This window comes from Amblyomma mixtum, chromosome 1, assembly GCF_055824585.1.
Source record: "Amblyomma mixtum isolate Tamu chromosome 1, ASM5582458v1, whole genome shotgun sequence".
Lineage (NCBI taxonomy): Eukaryota > Metazoa > Arthropoda > Arachnida > Ixodida > Ixodidae > Amblyomma > Amblyomma mixtum.
This window is the reverse complement of record NC_143012.1, coordinates 61,395,114-61,419,873: the sequence shown is the minus strand read 5'-3', so window position 1 is coordinate 61,419,873 and position 24,760 is coordinate 61,395,114. Positions and strand designations below refer to the sequence as shown.

At 46.8% G+C, this 24,760-nt stretch overlaps 1 protein-coding gene across 1 annotated transcript; it reads right to left on the bottom strand.

Annotated features, from left to right (window-relative positions):
* Window positions 1-1,505: 1,505 nt before the first annotated feature.
* On the bottom strand, window positions 1,506-18,519 carry LOC149366452 (uncharacterized). The gene is made up of 14 exons (XM_089570859.1): window positions 18,432-18,519; window positions 17,692-17,854; window positions 14,977-15,143; window positions 14,731-14,881; window positions 10,912-11,220; window positions 8,989-9,143; window positions 8,753-8,882; window positions 7,867-8,006; window positions 7,240-7,354; window positions 7,012-7,163; window positions 5,529-5,700; window positions 4,559-4,740; window positions 1,982-2,120; window positions 1,506-1,734 (listed from the first exon to the last, which is right to left on the bottom strand). Exons 1-14 carry the CDS (start codon window positions 18,517-18,519, stop codon window positions 1,506-1,508), a joined length of 2,292 nt encoding a protein of 763 aa, XP_089426985.1.
* Window positions 18,520-24,760: the final 6,241 nt, after the last annotated feature.

Genomic DNA, 24,760 nt, shown 5'->3' with positions numbered 1-24,760 from the left:
TGTACTGTGCAATGTCAGTGCACGTTAAAAAAAACCCAGGTGGTCGGAATTTCTGGAGCCCTTCACTACGGCGTCTCTCACAGCCTGAGTCGCTTTGGGACGTTAAACCCCCATAAAACAAACCAAACTTGTACTTTCTGACCAGTGTATCGGTTACAGGGTCACTGTGAGGCAGAAAGAACATCTGTTTTTTGCCCTGTTATCCAAGACCGAGTTGTCCATCTAAAAATGTTCCAAATAAATAAATAAAATTTAAGGAACAATTCATCCAAAGATTGGGATGAACAACAACATGGTGCGTTTTCTGGAAGCGTCCACAAAATGAAAATTTCTATATAATGTGACACTAGCTGGGCGGGCATCACGAGCCAGAAAACGTCGCTGCTGAACATTCGGACCGCGTTAGTTGCTAACTGTTTTATATCAATCAGAGCCGCCTGCAGTTGCGTCTGAACGTTTTAAGGCGAAAGGCTTCAATGCTTCATCGTTGTCGACAGAGGGTTGCCAGCAGAGATGTCACGCTTTTCGGTTGTTCAAAATGGTTATGAGGTCAGACTGCGTGGATTCTAAGTAATGAGGTCACCCCCACGGATGCCTAACGCCCCCTTTTGGAGAGAGAAAACTTTATTACAACAGGAATTCGGGGCACGCCCCAGGGTCCCCGCACGACCCCACTCCACTCAAGTGTTTATGCAGACGACAACTAATGAAATTTTTGTCGTCCGCTCCGACAGGGGGCGTAAGGCGTCCGTGGGGACCACATTACTGCGAACAGAGCCATGGATACAACCGAACTCGTCGAAGCAGAGACAGAGTCGTGCTAAAGAAGCAGTCAAATTCGGCAGTAAAAGTGTGTATAGTCAAATAAACCAATATTACAGCACAAACAGTCTCGCAGTCAATGGAAAACAGTGCGCCAGGAAAAGCTTTCGCCTTGCAGCACTTTAGAGAGCCAAAGTGCCCCTGAATTTTTTTAATATAGATCATAAGCATTTATTCAAGCACTCGTAATATTCATAGGCGCTGATGCGATGGCAAGCCCAGTTTAAGCCGAGACGACGTAAGAGGTAGAAAGGAAAATCTGTTTTCACATAGTCGCAAGCTCCGCATTTGGTGCTCCGAGCAATAGGCGCGGACGAAAGCGGTAATTCCTCCCAGCGAACACTACCGGAGCTGGAGCCCTGGGAGGCCACACTAACTACGTACTACGGTGTCCTTCAGAATGGAAAAGCCATGTTCAGAACTCTATCCAAACATTTATACACGAACCATAGCGCTCGCAAAGCAGGTTCGTTTAAATACGCGAAAGTGTTCATTCCAGCTCTTTTTCTCTCGTGGCGACGTAGTAAAAAAGCCGTGCGCACGTTTTCACTTATAGTCACGTGCGAGCTTCAAGGACACCGTCCTGGATGGTGCGGTGCTGTATACATTGCTTCCAGAGTCATTCGTCCGTTTCGTTTAAGCGTAACGAGGTAAGGCGTCCTTCATCGTCTCGGGCATGGCCGCTAGGATGTGCCCGTAGGCAGGAAAGCAAGCTTCTGGGCGGCGGCGGCCACCAGAAGCAGCGAAGACAGATGGCCGCCAAGCTTGGAGGGACAGGATGATGAACAGGCTAGGAGACCAGGATGCTCGAGTGTGCCTCGTTGGCGCAGGTCGGAGAGCTGGGCGACGAGCGGCGAGCAGTGGTGTCTGATTGCGGAGTCGGACAGGCACTGCTGGTGGCGGATGAGGTCGCTGCGAATCAATATTCTCGAGTATTATTTGTTGGAAGTAGATAATAACAAAGTGAGCAAGGGAGGAACAGCCTCATGTAGCTTGCCAACGTTTCGACAAGAGGACTTGTCTTCGTCTAGGCAAGACAAGTCCTCTTGCCGAAACGTTGACAAGCACTTTGAGGTTGACGTTCACCTCCACCCAGGGCTGATCTTTAGTTCCGGAAGCCGTGGGAATTACACTAGTGAAGAAGCCTGGCTGCACTCACCTGCAGATCTTCTGTCTTTCTGTGTCGTTGACTGTCCCCACCAGATGGCCATTGTCTTTTCGGTGCGTCATGCCGGTGCTCCTCTTGACGGTCGCGTCGCACGATTCCCACTCCTCTGTGAACTCCTTCAGCTCACAGCCTACTCAGCCACGGTGACATGCGCACACAATAAATATCATATGCTTGGAACATTTCTTCGAGTGCCTTTACAAGTTGCAAGCGTCCACGGTGACTAAGTAGGTTAGGGTGCTAGGCCCGTGCGGCCATATTTCGATGTAGGCAAAATGCAAGACACTTATAAGCTGTACATTCAAGAACCACAGGCAGTCCAGTAATTATCTCATCTCCAAGAAGCCATTATGAAATGAACTATTACGTTGCAACCCTCTTCAATGATAGCACTCTTTTCTTACACCCTTCTTCCATCTTTACTCCCCTATTCCCGCCCCTACGCAGAGTAGCGTGCCACCGAATATTCACGCCGGCTAAATTCCTTTCCGTTAAAGAGCTCCTCTCTCAAGTAATGATGGTGCACCCTGTTACGGCATCTTTTATAGGAATAAAACTGAATTGAACCATGTATTACTCTAGGCTGCTCAACCCCATATAACGTACCATATTACTAGTTGCATTACTTAAGGACAAGGAATATGCGCCCGCTCTAAGTTCCTTCATGGTGGCTTGTATTGTAAACCACTGAAGTGTAGGAACTACAAATGAGTCCTCATTCCTGGTACAGCGTCGCCAAAAACAGGACAGAACACGAAAGACGAAAGTATGGCAGACAAATACGCGAACTACTTTCATTCAAGAAACGATACCTACAGTCTTGGTCGAAAGTCTTAGGACCAAAGGCTGTTCGCTTCAGCCGCATTACAAAGTCACTACGGCACTAATAAAGACTGAATGAGCTTTAAATGCTAGCAGAAAGTTTATTCTTGCGGTATAGAAGCTACCTGCTTGAGTTTTGTTTGAATGGTCCGCTACACGTAGCATCCTAGGAACATAATTTCGCTGCAGCTGAACACTGTAGCCTTAAGACTTTTGACCAAGACTCTAAATATACAGTCTCGGTTGTAACATACGAAAGAACTCATCCCAAGCAGCAAGGGGGATTTGACATGGAAAGCTTAAATTCTTTTTCGCTGCCGCTCAAAAAGAAACTGCTGTCTCGTTTACACACAAACTCCTTTTTTCGGTTAATAACAATTGCATCAGTTACCAGGTTTTAGTTTTCTTACTGCAGCCTGAATTCGTAAAGCACCGAACATGGTCAGATGTTCTGTCCTGCTCTTGGCGCCTTCAAACAAAACTGACGCTCAACCAACAAGTCCGACAAGGAGTTCTCATAAGCGAATCGTTGCTTTTATTCAGCTCACACCCAGTAAGGTTATCGGTGGTTTGTTTCCTTTGATCCTATAGGGAATCAGTAGTCCAGTGAGAGGTAACATAACAATTCACTAACTCAGCCCAAGCGTAGTTTTGTTGCCTTCGATGATGTTCCCTTCTCAATTCTTCACGCAGAATACACTCTCTTTAAAATTACTAGCAGCGCTTTCAGTTCCGTGATTCCATCTTTATGTGATGTTAGGACGACGGTGAATTGCAAGGCTTCCAAAAAAACCTGAGGTGACATTTAGCCCGCCTTAAGGGCATGGAACGATAGCGTTAACGAGTCTCTTCAACGCCCTGGGGTGTTGTTCGCAAATCAGTTCGCATCACATAACGCTTAACTTAGCCTCGTGTTGGTCAAATGTTTAGGGGAATCCCCCAAGGTGGAGTAGGTTTGTAATAAGGGAGTAATTACTCATTGGCATCCACCTGAGCGCAGCCATACGGCTACAAAGGAAAGCTATACAGCTTTCTCAGAAACTTCGTAGTTAAAGAAAAATTCGTCCTGGTCCGGGGTTCGAACCCGGGACCACCGCTTCACCGGAGCAGTCGCTCTACCAATTGAGCTAACCGGGACGGCAAGCTTATGGTAGGGTGAGAGCGAATTCATCAATAACTCGAAGTGGGAACATTTGACCAACACTGTTCCCACTTCGAGTTATTGATCAATTCGCTCTCGCCCTACCATAAGCTTGCCGTCCCGGTTAGCTCAATTGGTAGAGCGACTGCTCCGGTGAAGCGGTGGTCCCGGGTTCGAACCCCGGACCAGGACGAATTTTTCTTTAACTACGAAGTTTCTGAGAAAGCTGTATAGCTTTCCTTTGTAGCCGTATGGCTGCGCTCAGGTGGATGCCAATGAGTAATTACTCCCTTATTAACTTAGCCTCGAGGGTATAATGTGATAGCACTAGATATATGTCTTGCGCGAACTCCTCTGTCCCCTAGATTCTGCCTACATGTGCATCTATGCGTAATTGGTCACTCTCTGCTTTAGATTCGTACACCAGAGAGAGTTCTGATGACACTCCTGGCGCAATGTTGCAGCGGTTAACCACACTTTAAAGGCTTCGTTAAGACGAGCCCTTTCACTAAGCATCCGTGATTCTCTTGGTTCACCGAGGTCACCGCCTAGAATGAACGAGAAGAGTGGCAGGGAGCCACGGAAGTAAAGAGGTGGGCATATACCTTGCTGGTTCAGTCTGTGTTCAGCGCTGTTCCCACTCCAGGATGCAGCGTCGCAAACGCCATTGAACTCCTGGAGGAGATGCTTTTTTATCATTGATATATCGAAGTTGAGGAACTGGAGCTCTGAACATCCGGAATCTTGGGTGGCCGAGTACATGCAATACTTCATCTCCTTCACCAACCTCGTTAGTACGGAAGAAAGAAGAAAAATGTCGTTAGAATCCTAACATCATCAAGTACCAATGGTAGTTCATTCACAGCTGCGTCTTAATTGAGCTAGCTTCATTTTATTTATTGATACCTTGAGCTCCAGACGGCAACACGCGGGAATTGAAGAAAAAAACACGAACATAAACAGTAATGCAATGTAAGAAAAACAAGGAGACGCAGATGTTCAAGAATATACAAGCGTACATAAATCTAGCAAGAAATATCTCAAAGATCTGAAAATCCATTGAAAAAAAATCACAAAACAACAGGTTATTCATATTCTGAGAGATTAACGTCGTAATGCTCCTAACAATGTGGCAGGCATTAGTTTATTTCCAGCACGATGTATTCTTAGGCTATTTGGTTCATTATTTGTTCGTAAAAATAGTTCAGGGTGAAAATATCAGAACATGTCGAAGGAGACCGACAGGACGGAAAATGCCTTACGAGGCATCTTTAGGTCTGCGCACCTCTAATTTTTTCTTCACTTTTATACCTCCACGTATGCGGTTCTGCCCTTAGTGCGTCTTCGGTCCAGCTGCCGTTCGAAGGCTATTACGTGCTCCGCTTCTTTCCGCACTTACGAGACACTGGCGCTGTCGCACTGTTTCCCAATTAACCAGTTATGAACGAATCACCAATCATTACCAATTAACCAGTCAGGCTCGAGCCGCCACTGCCGGCTTTACTCTCGGCGTCTTGCGTACTCTACTGCTTAATAGGGACTGTCCCTGGTTTTCGAAGCATGTGGTACACTCACGGGCACACAGAGGTCGTTGCGTTCTCTTCCTGCAGGGACTGGGCAGAAGTGTAGTCCGAGGACTCCAGCATTCGGTGGAAGGCGACCCCGCAAAGCACCAACCTCTTGACGGCCCCGAACTGGTCGCACATGCTCTGGCGCTCCACCAGGGCAGCGAGGTTCTTCTTCACTGCTGCACAGAAATCACAGATATGAGGGACGCCAAACTTTCTAGATAGCTACGAGTGGGCCATACTGTTCAGCGCGTAGCCACGGTGAAAATTTCGACGACACTTTGGCAACTTAAGTGTTGAGAGGCGAAAGCCGAGGACACTTTGCCGCGATGACTTCCGGTGGATGTGGCGTCACACCGTTCCCTTGGCTATACCTATACCCAAATTATACATCTTTCGGGGATCTTAAGTGTTAATTACGCTTAATTAGTCATTTTTCCATCTAATTTGACACAAATTGGATGTTTTTCCCACTATTCTGTGACAATTTTCACTATACCGTCCCGACTTCCAGTGAATGTGACGTCACACCGTTCCCGTGGCATATCGACGTCCGCGATATGTCGACGCAATCTCGACATTTTGGCTATAAGTAACTAACTAATTAATCTACGCTCATAAAACTTGGCTTCTAGGTTCACTTTTTCATTCTCTACCTGATGCAACCATTCGGTTTCTTCTGTCTTTTTTAGTCCCCGAGTTAAACGCGTGTGACACGCTTTGTTAACGGACGACAGTATGAGCCATTAAGGGCTTTCGCCTTAGAACTTGGAATACTACTCTGCAAACTACGCTATAAACTCAATGAACTGAGAAAAAAAACTCACGGGATGGTTAACACCCCTATAACGAGAGACATAGGCGGTGCGAAAAGCGCGATGTAATTTTAATTCTTTTTCGTGCACCCTAACTGTGTCAAAGTAAAGCAAGATTCCACCCCAACTCTTTTAGGTAGTGAATATGAAACCATTTATTCTTTGCTATTTATCATCTTCACTGGTAGAGTGCGCACGCCACTATTATGCTCTCATTCGTGACATCACTCTATTCGAACTACTCGGCCTGGTGCGCGAACTTACTGCATGCTCATAAATTACAGTGTATTGAATTTCTGCGAATAATTATGCGAAGGCCGACGCCATAGAACCAGGAAGCGAGGCCTTAGAAAGTTGTCACTCCTTTTGGGAATAACTTGCACGGATAGCGTTATCGCTCTGTCTGGTATACTGAGGCCCTACAGGAGGAACCTAACCTAACCTAACCCAACCCAACGCAAAACCCAACCCAACTCAACTCAACCCAACTCAACCCAACCCAACCTAACCTAACCTAACTAATCTGCTCACTTTTGGGCGTTAAGGTGGCATCGGAGCGTCACCCTGCGACAGTCCGCAATAGGTAGAGAATTTTTCGCTTTACAACGCTAGACATTCAGTTTCCTAAGTTCCTTTAGCCGTTACACGCCCGTCATCAAATAAAATAAGCCTTACCTTTAGGAACAGTGCAACTCGATCGGTGGTTTCTGTTGACCCTCTTCCCTATGTAGTCGCGGACTTCCCTTATGTTGGAGAACAACTCCGTGAACCCGCAACTGTTCATCAGGACTCGTTCTTGGGTGCAGTTGGTGAAATCTCCCAAGATCCTGCGGGCAAAAACGGAAAGCGAACGGTGGACTTCAAAGTGGCTCAAGATGCGCTCAGTGGGCTTGCAGACCATACTTGCAGATTTCCGGCTGGGCTGAAGCGTACGATGGCAGAAAAACGTTGTACGACTGGTAGAACGTCAGACCACAGGAGAAAAAGTTCATCAGCAGGGTTAGCTTGTCGCACGTATCTGTCCAGTGTAGTCAGACATGGGACAAAGAAAAAGTTAACCTCCTGTGTGTCTTCCTACCGAAAAGAACAACCCGAACCCTACTTGGCATAATCCCGATAATTCAGGCGCCAAGACAACTCTAAGATTAGAATGGATGAATAGATAATATTGATACTGCCTTTTTCATTGATTACATAAGTAGAAATTTCTAGCTCACATGGTATCTGGCACCTAACATACAAAATCCACTTTTTGGCCGGCCTGCAGATACGCTGAAAATGTTTGCAAGCGTATCATATTTTTCCACACGCAAGTCGAGCCGTTTGACACCGCGTGCTCCGGCGGTGGCTAGGGTAAAGGAGGGGAAATGGAAACAAATTCGAAGACTCATCCTAGTATCACCCCACAAGAGTATTTTACGACTACGGTTCTCCGCGAGCGACATTTTCTTCACGTATGTGGACTCACGGACTGATCTGACCTTAAAAAGATCACTTTTTCAGTAAAGGTCAAAGCGGTGTGCCACTTACCGCTTCTGTTGAACCCTCTACAAGTTTGCGTGTAGCCGTCCGTTAGAACTTCAGTGAAGTGTTTGAACGAAGGCTCAATGTCGCTCTGCGGGCGACAAACGACAAGCTTCTCGATACACGCCAGGAAGTTATTGTATAATCTGTAAGGAAATGAAATCAGAGAAGTTACTCCTTCAGCCTTGAAATTCTTCTGCACTTTGTTGATAAGGAAACCAACAAGAGAAAACATCAGTGGTGCACGCCCTGGCACCAAAAATAGCAAGATGTCTTAGTAAAATATAGACCAGGGCACATTGTTTGCACATGTTTTAAGGTCGGTCAGCAAGTGCATTTATATCTACATTCTTCAACAAACTAACATGTTCACGATAAAAACAAATTATGGATCACATAACCTTAGCTCAAGTGAAGCTGATAGCAGCAGACAAATTGCGCGGAAGCGCTTGAAGCAGAGCAATTATTTTTACTTGTCGAACAGAGATTTACATAGGACTTTTAACAACTGAATTTTTCACTTGTGCTACAGCCCTCTTCAGGTGATTGTGAGCCCCTCATCAATGTCCGACTCTTCGGCATCTTCGGTTGGTTAGGAGTGGTTTGTTCGGTTTATGGGGGTTTTACGTCTCAAAGCCATTCAGGCTATGAGAGACGCCGTAGTGAAGAGCTACTGCTTTCACGTCGGGTTAGGCTAGGTTTCATTTAGTTTCGCTGGATGTATAGTTGATTAGTGTCTGACGAGAGGGGAGAGGTCTTTAAAGATCTGTCACGTTTGTTCGCTGCTTCATGAGAGAACAAGTCTATAAGAAGAGAACTGATGTTTCGCAACTCCGAGTCGTATAGGCACAAACGTCCCGTTTGTGCGGCGTGGCACTCTTACAGCGCTTACCTGCACGACTCTCCAGTATCCGGACGGTTCGGATAGGTGCCCTGCAGGAACATTGCCCCGCACGTAAAGTACGTCGATGAGTACTGGAGTACGCTGCAGTAATGCAGTGAAGCTCCCAGCCGGATCTTTCCTGTGAGATTTTTACGAAGGTAGCTCGTGTGTTGTGTACCGTGGGTTAACTGACGTCATTGTCTGATTATAGCTAGTTGCTTCAATATTAACTTTTAGAGTCGTACCGGTTCGCTTGTTGGTCCTAGAGGGACAGTTTTGTCCGGGCGCAGTTCGGAGCTCGTGGTCAAGAAAGTCGAGGTTTCTTTGAATTCCGATTCCGGTAGGGCAGTTTAAACTGCGCTTGACCATATCCACGCAGGACTTGTGGATGCGTACGAGGCTGCGATCGAGAAAGAACGTGAGAAGGCGTGTACCCCTGTTACTAGAAGTCAACCTTTAGAATTTATCACAAGGTGAACACGTTAGCACAAAATGGCGAGCGAGGTAGAATACATAGGCTGCAGGGAGCGTAGACCATACATACTAGAAAGCTGAGCTTGTGCACTCCATTACCGCTCGCCTCATTGTTTCTATAGAACACTCTAAAAGACAGCGCTCTACGAAAAGTACAGCCAACCTGTTTCCCATCACTCTGTTCAAGTGCATGCCGCTACGTCACCCACTTTCCCTTTGCCTTTTTTTATCCTTCGCACTCTGCGAAACTTCCATGCTGTTACGGCACTGAAGCAAAACAAGCATTCCGAGATGTTCCTTGAATGTGATGTCATTTCCAACTTCACCTGTTCCTTATTGCACATCGTTTGGAGTGACGACTACCACGATGGTCACAGTGCCCTTAGTACTTCAACATAGTGCTCAGAGATAAGCCTCACAAAAGACTGTCATTGCTTTGGTTTTATAGGGCTTAACCTCTGAAAGTGACTCAGGCTGTGAGGGACGCCGTAGTGGAAGACTACATACAGTTTCAACCACGTGAAGTTCTTTGACATGCAATCACATCACGGAGTACGTCGGCCTCCGCATTTTCGAATTGAGACCGCCGCGACCGGTATAAAACCCGTGTATTTCGGGTTAGCAGCCAAGCACCATAACCACTGAGACAACGCAGCGGCACAAAATTTTGTATGTTTGTCATGTGACGAGTGAATAGCAGATACACCTAATGGCGGCGTCATTTCCACCTACAGAATCTCCGCACAGCAAACCTTTCCCAGATGGTGCTATAAACTCCTTAGCCGGAACGTACTTTGTCGCTTGAGGCACCTGATACTTAGAACTTAGGGCCCTCGCGGTTGCAGTCGGTATGACTGTCGACTTCACCAAGCATCTAACCAATACGCGCCGTGCGAGACACCTCAAACTAATGAGCACGTTTACGGAATTTCTTGTAATGGCAAGGCCGTCCTTCATGCCAGTCTCTATGACGCAATTTCTCGTCTAGCTTTCACTCTAATATTTGTCACCACCAATGACATTACTCGCACGTACAGAACTCAGGAAAATGCCAAGCAATTCGAAGGTGACCTAGCGTCTTCCTTGAGGAGTAAAGGCAGATTCACACTGGCGAGTCGCAAACGTCGCGCGACAGATTTCGGCAATTAGTTACGGTTTCCGAAATACTAGGAAAGTGGGGAGGGAGTGCGTAGCAAATCGATTTAAACCTGTCGCGCAACTTGCGCGACTCGCCAGTGTGAATACACCTTAAGAGCAGCGAATTTTTGCTTCCTTCACGTCTTCTTGTTCAACATTATTGAACAAAAATTTTGAATATTCGAAAACAGTAAAGCACTGCCGTGGAAGTACTGAAGGAAATAAGTCCATTCTTCTGGTGTGTAGCAAAATCTTTTTCTTGAAGTTTTTCCATCTCACATCGACCAGTTAATACTGCCAAAGAAAGCCATCGGGGAACGCTTTTGACTACTGCAAAAACAATAATAGCTAAAAAAAAAGCGCAAGCCTGCCGACGAGTCACCTGCGGATATATCGATTGTTATAGTAAAATCTTACAATATATGAAAAAATTGCGTTCATAAACTCTCTCTCATTGAGAAATGTTTTTGCCAGGATTGTTGGATATGAAACAAGGGGAAGGGGGGGGCTGCAAAAGAAGCGGTTGCGCGGCGCCATAGGAGTCTCTATGCACTCACTCACACACCAGGCTGGAGCGCTGTGACTCGTCCTGGAACTTGGCGTCGCGCAGACTGAACATGAACGTGAGTCCACAATGGAAGTACTTCTCCAGGTACACGTCTTCGTTACACGGCCCCTCGGTGGTGTAACCTGGCGACGTGTACGGCGGCCCTCCCGTGTAGTTCGCGGTGGTCAGCTCGTAGTCTTTGCAGAAGGGGCTGTACGGACTCAGGAGGGCGTCCAGCACGTGCAAGGAGAGTACGTTGAAAGCTGAAGGGACCTTGCACTGCAGGTCCCTGGTGCACTTCTGCAGGTCCTTGTAAGCTCTTGTGGGAGTAGAGGATAAAATGAATAGAACAAAAATGATTAGCGCAATCGTTTGGTTTGGTTTATAGGGTTTAACGTCCCAAAGCGACTAAGGCTATGAGAGACGCCGTAGTGGAGGGCTCCGGAAATTTCGACCACCTGGGGTCGATTAGCGCAATCGTATCACATTCATTGATTAGGAGGTAAATAAAAGAAAAGAAGGTAGGGGCGGCATAACTATAGGTGGGCGGATGCGATTAACAGGTTTCCGGGGATATGGTGGCCGCAGCTGACAAAGGAGATGGTTAATTGGAGAGATATGGGAGAGGCCTTTGCCCTACAGTAGGTGTAGTCAGGCTGATTGCAATGATGACGATGAAACAAGATTAGCCGTCACAAGAAAGTAGATTTAAATACATATTGTTATGAAACACATGCTGAGTGCAGGGCCAGTTCCAGCGTTAGCTGTAATAAGATCAGTGAAGATTCAGGACATGTGTGAAGGGTTTAATAAGGCATGTTACCAATTAATGCAACACCTCTAATTGAGTCATGAGACCTTGTTACTTTCTTATGTCATTTCATATGGAGGGTGACCATGAGATCTGGAGATACGGGGCATGGCTAACACAGCTCATATTGTGCAAAAAAATGCCTCTCCCGTAACCGAGAGTAGAGTAAGCATGAAATGTTGACGGGCCTAACACAGGCTCCATTGCTCGGCTTAAGCAGCTGTGACGGTGGCGGCATTGAAATCCAGGATGATGCAGAAGCGTACGCGGACACGACGAGACGCAGGCCTGACAAGAATGTATATGCAGCGCGTTTGAATACTCCGCGAGCGTGTATACATCTGCCTGCCAGAGGGGGAAAGGGCATGAAGGCCCTGCGGCCGGTCTTTTACATGCGTGAGTGTAGGACCGCAGCGCCATCCTTGGGGAGCACGCGAAAGCAGTTTTTCAGCCGAAAGCCCTTCTCGCCCTGGAGCTCCCCTCTTTCTCTAAGCGGCCTTCTCTCAAAGCCCCTAACAGATCACGTATGACAACGAAGTGTATTGTGGCATGTATGTGCTTTTTGCACGCGTTATTAGAAATCGGAAATTACAATTCCGTGCATTATCAAATGCACAGCGAGACTGATATCTTGATAAACATTGAGAAGGCACTGGCAGCAGTTATTTTTTGTGACTCGTTTGGAGACCAACCGGCGCTTGCATGCCGGTCCCGTAGGAGGGCTTAGAGAGTCTCGTTGAATCTCTATAAGTCTCGTACAGCGCCCGGATGTTCTCGTTTCAGAGCCCGGATGAATGGAATTCTCTGCCCGGATGAGTGGATTTCAGTGCCCGGATGATGGCACTCGGTCTCGGCGTGACGTCACCACACTGCCGACAACGGGCTCTAAAAGCATTTCATGCTTAAAAACAACCACATACTTCATATTTTTCGCCGTACCACAAGGTCATGAAGCGCTAGCGAGATCTGCACCACACTCACGTCTGTCTCATCGCAAGCACGCCTATCTCAAGCGCCCCTAAACCATATAACGACTACAGATGGCACAGTGCCAACAGCGCCACATGACCTACGCCTTCTTTGTTGCGTATGCCTCCTTGGGCCATGTTGGGTTCGGTCAGGATGGGAAACCTGTAGTTTTACTAAGATTGGTTTTTGTGAACTGTTGTTTTAAATCAACCGCCAATGAGTTATGAGACGACTAGAGGCAAACCTCTACACAACCCGCATGGAAAGTTTGAACCGCAGATGCGGTCCTTCGTCAGACACTACCTACGCGATTTGTCCAATGCTTTAAGGGAATGCCCCAAGGTTGGGCAGATTTGTAATAAGGCACTAATTATTCAATAGCACTCACCCAAGCACAGTCATACGTTTAAGAATTCGCTTTGATGTATGCTAATGAGTAATTACTCCCTTATTACTACTGACGGAAAAGGAAAATGCTGGATTGCAAGTGAAAGAACATGTTCGTTTAAACAAGAAGCTTATCGGAATTAGGTGCTAAGTAATTGGGATCGACTGGTTAGCACTGAGCTTAATGCTAGAAGGAAAGGCATGGTATACCGATCGATGCATTTCCGTCCATTGACAAAAATCCAGTTAGCCAAAACATGCAATCTCGATCAAAGATGTCCTAAGTCTTACCGGTCTTAAGATTACAGAACTCTGTGTCGGCAAGAAATCCGGGCTAATGAGAAAAAATCTACATTACTAAATAAGGATCCGACATAGTTCTAGCTTTAAGCACAATACGTGCCTCCAGAGTGCCAAGGTAATCAAAGGGTACCATAAATTTATGGCTAGACATTATGATAGACTGCCTCATATTTTCTTCAAAGCCGATGTTAAATCTGAAGAGAAGTCGTCGAAACTGCGCAAGTTACAAAGATGGTCAAGGGCTCCAACTAGTAGCGATTAGTTTCGTTTCCGTCAGGCATCTCTAAGCGCTACAGGTCGCTGCTTCCTGTGATATTGGCCTTGAGCGACATCAACACGCTAGCCGTGTCAGAAACCTGCCTCTGATACCACTTTCGATAGCATAAACGTGCATCATACCTATGCCGCATTAGAGGACAGGCACCGACGACGAACAATTACGAAGCCTGACAACCCGTTTGATAGCCTGACGCTTTTTATCGTCGCTGATAACGTCTCGAGAAAAAAACTGCGTGGTGGTTATGAGCGGCGCCTATGAAACGGCGCCGATAGGCAGTCGCCTTGCCTTTTCTTGGAATCCACTCCGTTACCCTTAAGGACCAGCGGTTATCTTGCCTTCGCATTACATGCACTGCCCAAGCCCATTTCTACCTCTTGATTTCGACTAGTATGTCATTAGCCCGCGTTTGTCCCCTCAACCACTCTGCCCGCTTCCGTTCTCAACCTTACACCTATCATTTTTCTTTCCGTAACTCGTGCCATTATCCTTAACTTAACCTGAATCCTTTTCGTTAGGCTCCACGTTTTAGTCTCATGGGTGAATGCCGGTAAGATACAGGTGTTGTATATTTTTCTCTTCGAGGATATTGGTAAATTACCATTCATGACCAGAGAAAACTGCCATAGCGCTCCACCAAAATCTTATTCATCTAGTTATTTCCCTCTCATGATCGGGATCAGCAGCTACTACCTGCCCTAAGTAGACGTATACGCTTACCACTCCCAGCACCTCGCTACCAATTGCGAATTGCTCTTCCCTTGTAACAGTTTTTGCCCTTCGGTATTGCTTTATCGTGGCCCAGATTAAAGACACTACTTTTCAGTGCAAACCGAAAATCATTATGAGTCTCATTTCTCCAGCAGAAGTGTGCGATGTCAGTGCACGTTAAAGAACCCCAGGTGCTCGAAATTTCTGGAGCCCTCCACTACGGAATCCCTCATAGTCTGTGTCGCTTCGGGACGGCCAACTCTAATAAATAAAAATGAACATAAACATCTCCTTCAAAGGACATAGCCTTGCTGCTAACCATGCAAACTGTAATTAATGGGTCACTGAAAAGGAAAAATAATTGTGCTCACGTGCAGGTCCTCTCTTTAGGCGGCCCGTGGCTGACGATCATGTTGAAGAGGAGACCACAGGCGAAGAACTCCCTGGCCGCCAATTCCTCGTTGCAAGTCTGGGGCGCAGGGAAGTCGGCGTCAGATGTTCCCAGTGTGCGAAGAACCTTTACTTGAAACCAACCGCGCGTTCGAGAAGCGTCGGTTGTTAGCGGTCCGTGGGCCAGGTCGTCCCGTTGCTACGTGCAGACATTAGCGTGGGCTTACCTCTGAGCCGCTTTGCCACGTGCACCATCTCGGTGGAGCACATCCCTCGGTACTTTTGGGTCAGAACTCTGGAGAAGTATTCCGCCTGCGCGACGAGTTCCGAGTCCCCAGCGCAGGATCCCCCGTGCAGTACTCCGTCCAGGCATGTGTAATAGGCGCCGACGAAGCTGCGCACAAAGGATGGTACTTCGTGAACCGTTCCGTATGATAATTCCCACATGTCTGAACGGCCATAGATGGCCTTCCGCCATAAAAATTCACCGTCATCATCATCACTTTTGAGTGCTTGTGATATGGTTCCTGTCAAAACCATATGTCACATACGAATCCACTGAGGTGCACGATCAACAAACACGGAAAAAACGAAAATCATACGGACTCCGTCTCAGGTGATTACATCCTATGGAAATCATGTAGAAACTACACGAAAAACGCATACTAATCGAAAATAAGACCGCATGTGAATTATGAATTTTGCGTACTTTTGCGTGGCATATGAATTCCGTATTCTCCATCATGCCATATGCGCCGCTCATGTGAAAAATTTCAGTAAGGAATTAGCTAAAGCTGGTACTTAGCTTACCTGGTACTTAGTCTAGCTGCTACGGCGTGCGCTGGTACGGCGTGGCTGGCACGGCCAACGACAGCAACGACGACGCCAGACTAAATGCGACACGGGCTCCTTACCGCTGTCGCGTTAAAACATGAATGTACAGTGCTTGCGTGATACCAGGCGCACATGGCAGGAAAGAATATTAGATTATGTAAGAACTATCGTTCACCTTTGAAACACATACGAATGCGTTTTAAATTGAAAACCCATAAGAAAAAAATAATCACATGTTCCATACTTTCAAGAGATCGCGCTATGTCTTGACCGTTATGTTCTGAAGCTGCATCTTTTTTGCGTCTACACTTTATATTTGAGGTAATTTCTTTAGCAGAATTTGTAGACCACCTGTTGCTCTAAACTGGTTTTCACCTTCCATGGCGCGATATCACATGCCTTATAGGAGTCTCCATTATTTACTAGTTTAGCTGCCTTCATATGAGAACTGTTTTTAGGTTTAGTTTCTTGCTTAATCAACTTGTGAAGCAAATAGTCGCAATATATGTGGCAGGCACGACGGTAAAATTTTTGTATAATCCACGTATGTGGTAGCACACTGGTGCACAATGAGCTCATTTCTATATACGATTTAGCAGATAATGCCGATACCAAGAGCCAGCATTCCAGTCTATAGGATAAAAGGCTGTTGCTAATAAATGTCACAATAAGGCAGGAGAATACGTGGCTACTCCTGGAAAATATTCCTGCTATTTGTGATAACGTTCTAATAAGTTAATCAATGTGGGCGTCTCTCGGCATTGGATCTTGAAAACTGGCAACCAGGGGCCCAAAGCAAGGCACAAATGCGGCAGGAGCTGACCGTAGAGAAATTTTGTTCTCGAAAAAGTCGTTTTATTATTGCCTATCGCTTTTTTGTGATCACTTTGCTGAAAAAAAAAATTATTTAAACGACCAAGAAAGGCCCTTTAGGTCATTTATTAGATGCTGCTTTGTCACAAAGCGATTGTAATTTCTTCTCCTGGCTTACCTTCCCGAGCATCACCGTTCCCGCGCAGACGTCCTCCCATTATTCCCATGCTTCTACCCTCATTATGCAGCTTGGCAACTTTACACCTCCAGACACTAGCGCAACTTACTGAGAGCAAGACCGCCAAGTATGGCTTAATTACCGTTACAGCAGCAGAGCGCAGCGAATTTAATCTGCATCGCTTTCCCGTATGGCTTTCAGTTCGCGAAGTATCGGCCTCGTGAAATGACCGAACGCCTAGGCAACAAGTGAGGCATATACCGGTTAGGACGTCCGCAAGCACTGAAACCATCTTCTATAGTCAACCTTCGGAATAGTGTGTTTGCGTCTGCCGTTTAGCCGCGCTAGGAAGGACGCTGAACATTTGCTCTGCCCCACACATCTCGCGACAGCTAAGTGACAGCTAAGACCACCATCGCTGTGGCGTCGTTGGCGTTAGAATTCACCACGTGAAAAGCGTCACGCTTACAGGCCAGACTGAATCTACGTCAGGCATCACGTTGAGACGATGCGCCACGCTGACTGGCTAGAAAATTCTGATGTCAGAAATGACGTAATGGCAACGCAGAATTTCTGACTGGCCAGAATGCCAGCTACAGATTTCTCCTAACACACCACGACACTCGTCACGGTAATAGTTCCTGTTTTCCTCTAGCGCTTCCTTCCGTCACTATGCCGGTGGCTGGTCTGACAACGATAGCGGCAGGTGAAATTCGTATTATTGCACGAAAGACCGTCCTATTTTTGTCGCCCAAATTAGACGGTTGTATACAGCCGCCGCCTTAACACAGTTTTGGGATCACGCAATTCGCTTCACCGAAGCAGCAAGTGGGTATGAGCATATGATCCAGAGGGGTAAACACGGCCACATACCTGCCACTTCTCAATAGATTTTTGCAGGCCTCAGTCATCAGCAAAGATGAGGAGGACAAAAAATAAAGCGTTCGGCTGCTGACAGCAAACAAACCCGACTGATGCTCTGAGGCAGACTAGGTCTGAAGTGAAGGCTGCTAAGCACTACCTGAAAGGCTCGAGGGACTAATTTCAGCCGAACAATCAGTTATGGCCCGGTGCTGTCCAGTTCTTGTAAACGCCAGTCTACGAACTGCTTGCTCACCTGCAGATTATCTGTGGCTCGGCCTTTTCTTTGTCGTCTTCTATATTCTGCAAGTGGCCATGAAATCTTTTGGCACATAAAAACTGCGCCTTCCACACTTCGTGTTTTGCGCACAGGTCCGGCTTGGCCCAAGAGCGCTCTGTCGGCCTGGACTCCGGGAATACTGGAGGAGAGATCAAAAATATCACTTTTGCATGAACGCCCCCTTGCTGTAGAAAAAAAAAAGGCTTACGAAACAAATGTGAAAGTGGGATTCTTTTGGCGGCTATTCTGGTGGCCACTTTTCACAAGAACACTAACAATGAACAGAATAAAGTGATACGAAAGCCGAGGCTGCCGATTCTGGCTGCGACAACAATTCCTGATATCAATGAATGGGCTCGAAATAAAACCGCATTTTAAATGCTCGCTCGACAAAAGCAGCACATCTCAAAGGTTGCCTGGCTGAGTATTGCAATAAAGACATTTCTTGTACATGTAACGTCCATCTGAACTGCCTTTAAAAATTCGACAGGCATATTCGTTGCTCAGAGCATAGCGTGCGGGGACCGACAGGTGCTGTTTTCCATATCGTACGCGTGCAACACACTCATTTGGGGCTAGGGGTGTCTCAACTAAGGCCGGCTTGCAAGTGTCTCAAATATGTCTAGATTAGGTTCTCCGCTGAAATACCTGAAACATTTAGCAGGTCTGGGTGTCGTGGGAGAAGCCGTTTCAAGACAACGTCCTTATATGCTCACCTGTCAGTCCTGTGGACGGCGTCGGTGTAGCACGAGAGCCTAAACAAGTGGCCAGAGCTGCGCTGAGCAGGCTCACAAGGGCCCTCATACTCAGACCTGCATAAGTCCGCCACAACGGCAGCAAAGAAAGGGACAAGAACGGCATTCAGCCGAAGCCGCTATAACACAAGTGTCGTAATTTCCGAACTTTAGTCTGCACGCTATGTGCACTTCGTAGTGCTCAGTTCGCTGAGAAAATAATTTCTTTTCACCGAATTACCCACCCTGAGTTCCAATTGACGATATAGGCTACGGGGCCTTGCTGTGTGTGCATCAGTACGGGCACAGAAACATCATTGCTTCTCTTTAAGCTTTCTTTGTCAGAAAACGTTATTTTTTTCAATCACTGCGTTAATTGTGCACTCTAAACAAACGAATTAATCAATATATTTTAAGATTTTCGCAGGTGGTTCAGGTGTCATGCTTGCAATTAGTCCGGCGGTAATTCGTATCGTGGGCAAAGAAGCAAGCGTGGACGGCGAGGTCCCGAATTCTTCACATGCGTATCTTTAATAAATACATGGTTTGCAAATAATAGGCCGCTCTCGCGTAGCGTGCTACTGGGTTCCAGGGTGTTATGTATTGTTTTATTTACAGCGGAGAAGGGGCCTAGTGTTTAAAGCCTTCAATGAGGCTGATTGCCGTAGTAGGCTCCCCCTCCATGAAGTTGTGAAAGAAAGTAGTAAAAGAGCACAGCGCTCTCCCAATTGCTCTCATTGCTCATTGGAGTCCCTTAAAGAGCCCCCATACGGTTATATAGGAAAACTATACAGCCTTCTGAGGAGCTTCGCCTTTACAAGAAAACTCGTCCTGGTCCGCAAAAAAAAAAAAAAAATTATTGAACGGCGAAGTTTCTGAGAAACGCTTTATAACTATGCTTCGCGGCCCCCTAAATTCGCTTAATGCATGCTAATAATTAATTACTCACTAATTGTAATCCTCTCGTCCTACATGCATCCAGCCAATACGTTACCGTATTTATTTTTCGATGCATTGCAATGAGACTTGCTCATTGGAAGCGTTTTTTACCTTTTTTTTTACTACTTCTCTTACTGATGCGGATATTTTGGCGATTATAATGTATTAGATCAGAGTTTTTCACCTTTTATCAGGCTGGTGAGCCTTACGAGGAGTAAACGAGTTCCGGAGGAAAACAAATGAAATTAAATGGCAGTTATGCACCGGCCACACAGGCTTCTTGATATACATACCACCTAAATATATTTTACTTAACTTTTCTGCTATACATGGTGTGCTTGCATATTCGCACGAAATGTAACCAAAATTGAAAAGATGATACACGAAGGCCAAAAGCGAGTGGCCATGTCATTTGTAGGTTTTTGCTTGCCGGATACATTTTGACCTTACTGGCCCCGATGTTCTCGATGCAATGTAATCACCGGCCTTGGGAGAATCGGTGAACGAGCCACTAATACAGACGTTGCAACAAAAGTAAGCAGATTGTTGGTGTAGACACAGTGATTACGCGCGGAGATGAAGAAATGAAGTACTATTGAGCCCGCCGAGGTTGCTCAGTGGTTACGGGGCTCGACTGCTGGCCCGAAAGACGCGGCTTCGATCCCGGCCGCGGCGTCCGAATTTCGATGGAAGCGAAATTCTAGAGACCCGTGTACTGTGCGATGTCAGTGCACGTTAAAGAACCCCAGGTGGTCGAAATTTCCGGAGCCCTTCACTACGGCGTCCCTCATAGCCTTAGTCGCTTTGGGAAGTTAAACCCTAATGAACCAAACCAAACCGGATGACTATTGAAGGCTCCTCCTTTACTTTTGCGCTGCACACTGTCATCTTCGTTCATGGTTCACGGGGGTTTGACGTCCCAAAGCGACTCAGGCTGTGAGGGATGCCGTAGTGAATGGCTCCGGAACTTTCAACCACCTGGGGTTCTTTAATGTGCACTGACATCGCACAGTACACGGGCCTCTAGAATTTCGCCTCCATCGATATTCGACCCCCGCTGCCGGGATCGAACCCGTGTCTTTCGGGTCAGCAGCCGAGCGCCATAACCACTCAGCCACCGCGGCGACCCTAACATCTTTGGTGACAGCTGTTCGTTATCGAAGCTATTATCTTGCTTTCTTGGCTCCGCGCTCATTATTTCAACACGTGCCGCTCCGAAAGGTAGCACCTGCAGTAGTGACGCCGGGGAGCTACTTCTTGACACTGCTGGGTAATTAACAACGTGGCTGTTACGCCTTGCGGTCAAACAAACTACTTTGTTTAATCGAAAAAATACTGAAAACCACTTGACATCTGCCAGATTTTTTACGATGCACATCGCATGAGAGGACTCATTTTTAGTTTAATTCATGTACAGCTTCGATAAAAAGTCTGCAGGTAAAAGCGGCTACTTTCAGCCACGCATTGAAGCAATTAGGGCGCCTTTGGGGGACCAGGGTGCTGTGGGAACGACAGTCCTTGTTAGCCTTCAGAGATTTTGAGTTCCAGGGGTGTTCCCCAATAAATAGCTCAAAAGATGACTATACTGCCTAGAGACTTATTTATTATGGCTGTGCACCAAGGGCTGTTTCTTTGCCGGGAATGAAAGCACGACTGACTCTGTATTTCGTGCAGGTGACGCTAGTGCAGTTTCCCCATGGCCGCTTCCTGCCAAACTGGTGCAGCAACGATCAGGAGGACCATAGTGGAATCGAGAATCAAGGACTTACTTACCCGGTTCAACGGGTCAGCGTTTTGCTGAGTACTGAGCCTAGGTCAGAGGACGTTCGGGGTGTCGCCTGCGGCAACCATTTCTTCTTGGATACCTGGCGACCTTGATACTTCAGCTTGGCCCCGCCGTCGGGGCGGGCCGAGATTAGACGCAATTTTGGATTGGATTGGATAATGACAGGCCCGACCTCGATGGCGATGCCTCTCACCGCACTTCTTCATATAGCATGCTTTTTTTTTCTGGCGTTGCTTGCTTCACTTCGCAACGATTACAGAACGGCAAACAAAAATTATGGAATTTGTAGTATACACAAGTACAAAATTAAATGTAGTCACATTGTTATAGAGATAAAGGTGTCTAAATTGCTTTAGCTCCTCTGTTCATAAAAGAAAAAAATCCGCTAGTTAAGATTATGATGTAAAAGTTAATTAAAGACAAACGCCAACACCGTGTCTTCTATAGGAAAAAAAAAAGCCTTATGTATCGAGAACTCAACTCCAAGCTATATATTTCTGCACAAAAAAGGTTCTTGCTTTTCATCTTCTCGTCTGTTCTCTTCGTGTCCTGCTTGGCACTGCTCTAGAAGCCGAGACTAACCCCTTCGTGAGTACTATCGGCAGTAAAAACTTATCAGGAAACTGGGATAAAACTTTTATTTCTTGAAACTTGACAGAGCAGTAAAGATCTGCTTTATTTGGTAGAGGCTAAGCATAATATACCGTTTTTGCCGCACTCCTCATTTTTTCGCTGTAGTTTTAAGTTAAATTTCCTTCCCTGCTCAGTTTACTATTCCTTGCCATGGTTCATTCAAGCCCGTGCTGGGCCAAACGGGCCAGGTAGTGCCGGAAGTACAACTAACTGGCCTACACTGTTTGAGGAGCTAATGAACCTAAGCTATTCTTGAAAGGTATTAAGGCGAAAGCCTTTAACGGCTCATATTGTCGTCCGTTAACAAAGCGTGTCACACGCGTCTAACTCAGGAACTAAACAAGATAGAAGAAAAGAAAACCAATGGTTGCATCAGATAGAGGAGGAAGAAAATGAACCTAGATGCCAAGTTTGATGACTGCAGAATAATTAGTTAATTAATTATTGGCAAAAATGTCGAAATTGCGTCAAAATAGCGTGGACGTCGATATAGCCACGGGACCGGTGGGACGTCACATCCACAGGAAGTTGTCACGGCATAGTGAAAATTGTCAGAGAATGGTGGGGAAAACGTCGGATTTGTGTCAAATTAGTTGGAAAAATGTGTAATGAAGCGTAATTAACACTTAAAAAGATTCCCGAAAGATGCATAATTTGGGTGTCGATATAACCGCGGGGACGGTGTGACGTCACATCCACCGGAAGTCGTCACGGCATAGTGTCCTCGGCTTTCGCCTCTCAGCACTTTAGTTGCCGAAGTGTCCTCGCAATTTTTTTATGATTTTTCCCTAGAAATCGCATTACTGCTTGAACAAGTTGGTCGCAATTCACTTTATGCCACGGTTTATAAAGGACGAGAACTCCACTTCTTCAGCAGGACCGTAGTGTATCGTTACCACGTGAATGTTTTTGCACACGATGGCATAAGAACATTGACTTGATGTGGGGGCTTCGGCCTGCGCCAGGAATGAAATACTTTTTGGAAGCTGAGTGATTTTTCTTACGTCGCTAGAAAGTACTGCCCTAAAAATCAAACTGCGGTGTAGAACGAGTGGCCCACAAGGTATCAAAGTCATCGGGCGGAACGTAAAAAAAGACCATGTAGTTGGCGTTATTTAAAAAAATATTGTCACGGACGCCGGTAGAACGTTCTATCCCTGGCAGAACAGTACCTGGCCAGCACACTGGGCAGAGCGCAGCCGGCAGCCCTAGCACCGAGCAGAAGAGGACGTAGTCCGGCGCGCGACAGAGGTCGAAGACAGACCGCACGGGGGCGCCGGTAGAGTGGTGTCTAAACTAAGTGCTGCAATATATACCAGCATCTGTGGCTTTGTGATGTAACAATAGCGCACAGGGAACTCGAGGGACGGAAAGGAAACGAAGCAGACCGTCCCTCGTGTTCCTTGTGCGCTATCGTTACATCATGAACGTTATCCAACTTCCCAACTTTCGCCTTTGCTGTGGCTTTGAATTGTCTGCAATGCCTACACAGTATAGCACTCCATATGCTGCACTTGGGTGAAACTAGGATAGCTGCGAAGACTTTGCGGCGCCATGCCTCGCCATCCAAGTGGCATGCACTTCGATGAAACTGCGGGATGGCTTGGTTGACGTCACAGAGCGAAAGCAAGCGAGAGACGCCATGCATGCTACCCAGAAAAAGGAAGCGGCTGCGTGCGGCGGCACGTAATCCGTCATAAGCAGCCAAGAAAACCGAACATAGCTAGCAAACAGGACACGATAAACTTCTCGGGACATTTAACCGCAGAGGGGGAAGCCGGGACATTTTATCTCTCAGTTGCCCAGATCCTGCTTGTATTATGCAGAAAGGAAGTAGGTCATTGAAGCCAAGCAAGCAAGCGCTACATAACCACTAGTTCTGCCATACGAACCGTTCGCGGTTATGGCTATGACAGTTGACCGCTCCAGCAACGCTTCACCGTACCCAGTAGATGTGCGAACCACTGGCACTAGAGCACGTAACGTTATAATGGTTCAACTTTCCTTTGCTCGAATCAGCGGGGTCTTCACCGTTCGCGCGCCGTCAGTACATCAGTAAAGAACCGTCAGTACGTGCAAAGGGTTTGGACAGCTTAGCCTTTGAACGATTGGCGCCATCAAGCTCACGGAGCCAGAAAAATGATAAAGCAAGGAATCTCAGTGGCAACAGCGTTTTGCGAAGGCTAAGCGATCTAAATGACAGCACGGGATAGCACAGCACAGATAACAGTAGGAATAAGGGCGCTTAGGGGACGCACTGCAACGAAGATTGCAATGCTCCCATGGCTGTAGGTTTTCAAACCTCAAGAAGGAAGGAGACGAGGAGTAAGGCACAAAATGAACAAAAAGGATGTGGGGAAAAACTTTACTATTCCCGGCAGTGTTTTGAGATGAGAACTTGGGTTTGCCTAGGCGCCCACACGAAGGCAAGTACTCTTGTCGAAAAGTTGAGTAGCCAACTGTCGACAGCTGGCAACCGGCCCTCCGGAATAAGAGGTCCCCTGACTGTGTGACATCATCACAACCTGCCCACCATGAAGGGTCTGGACTAATTCATGATTGGTCGAGAGAGGTCGGCTGACTTAGTGACGTCATCATAGCGTGTCCATGATGGCAGTTGGCAACCCGGCCACCGGGTTTACAGATCACGTGACCTTGTTACCTCATCTGCTGATTCAGCTGCGTGATCGATGTGGACCGGCTGAATGCTGACGAGGGCCTCAAGAGAAATCCCGAAGCAGGTAAAAAACAACACAGAAATACCAAAACACGTACAAAGGGAATCTCCAATGCTAACGCGCTTTCCACTCTTAAGGTACGTGAAACGGCTTCCAAGTTTTTCTTTTTGAGCGGCCGAAAATTCCGTATACCCTGGCCTCTCTCTCGTGTAGACTGAGCGCTAGGGTCAAAAGGTAGCAGCCAGTTTTGCTTCCAAGCTCTCGAAGTCATTGGA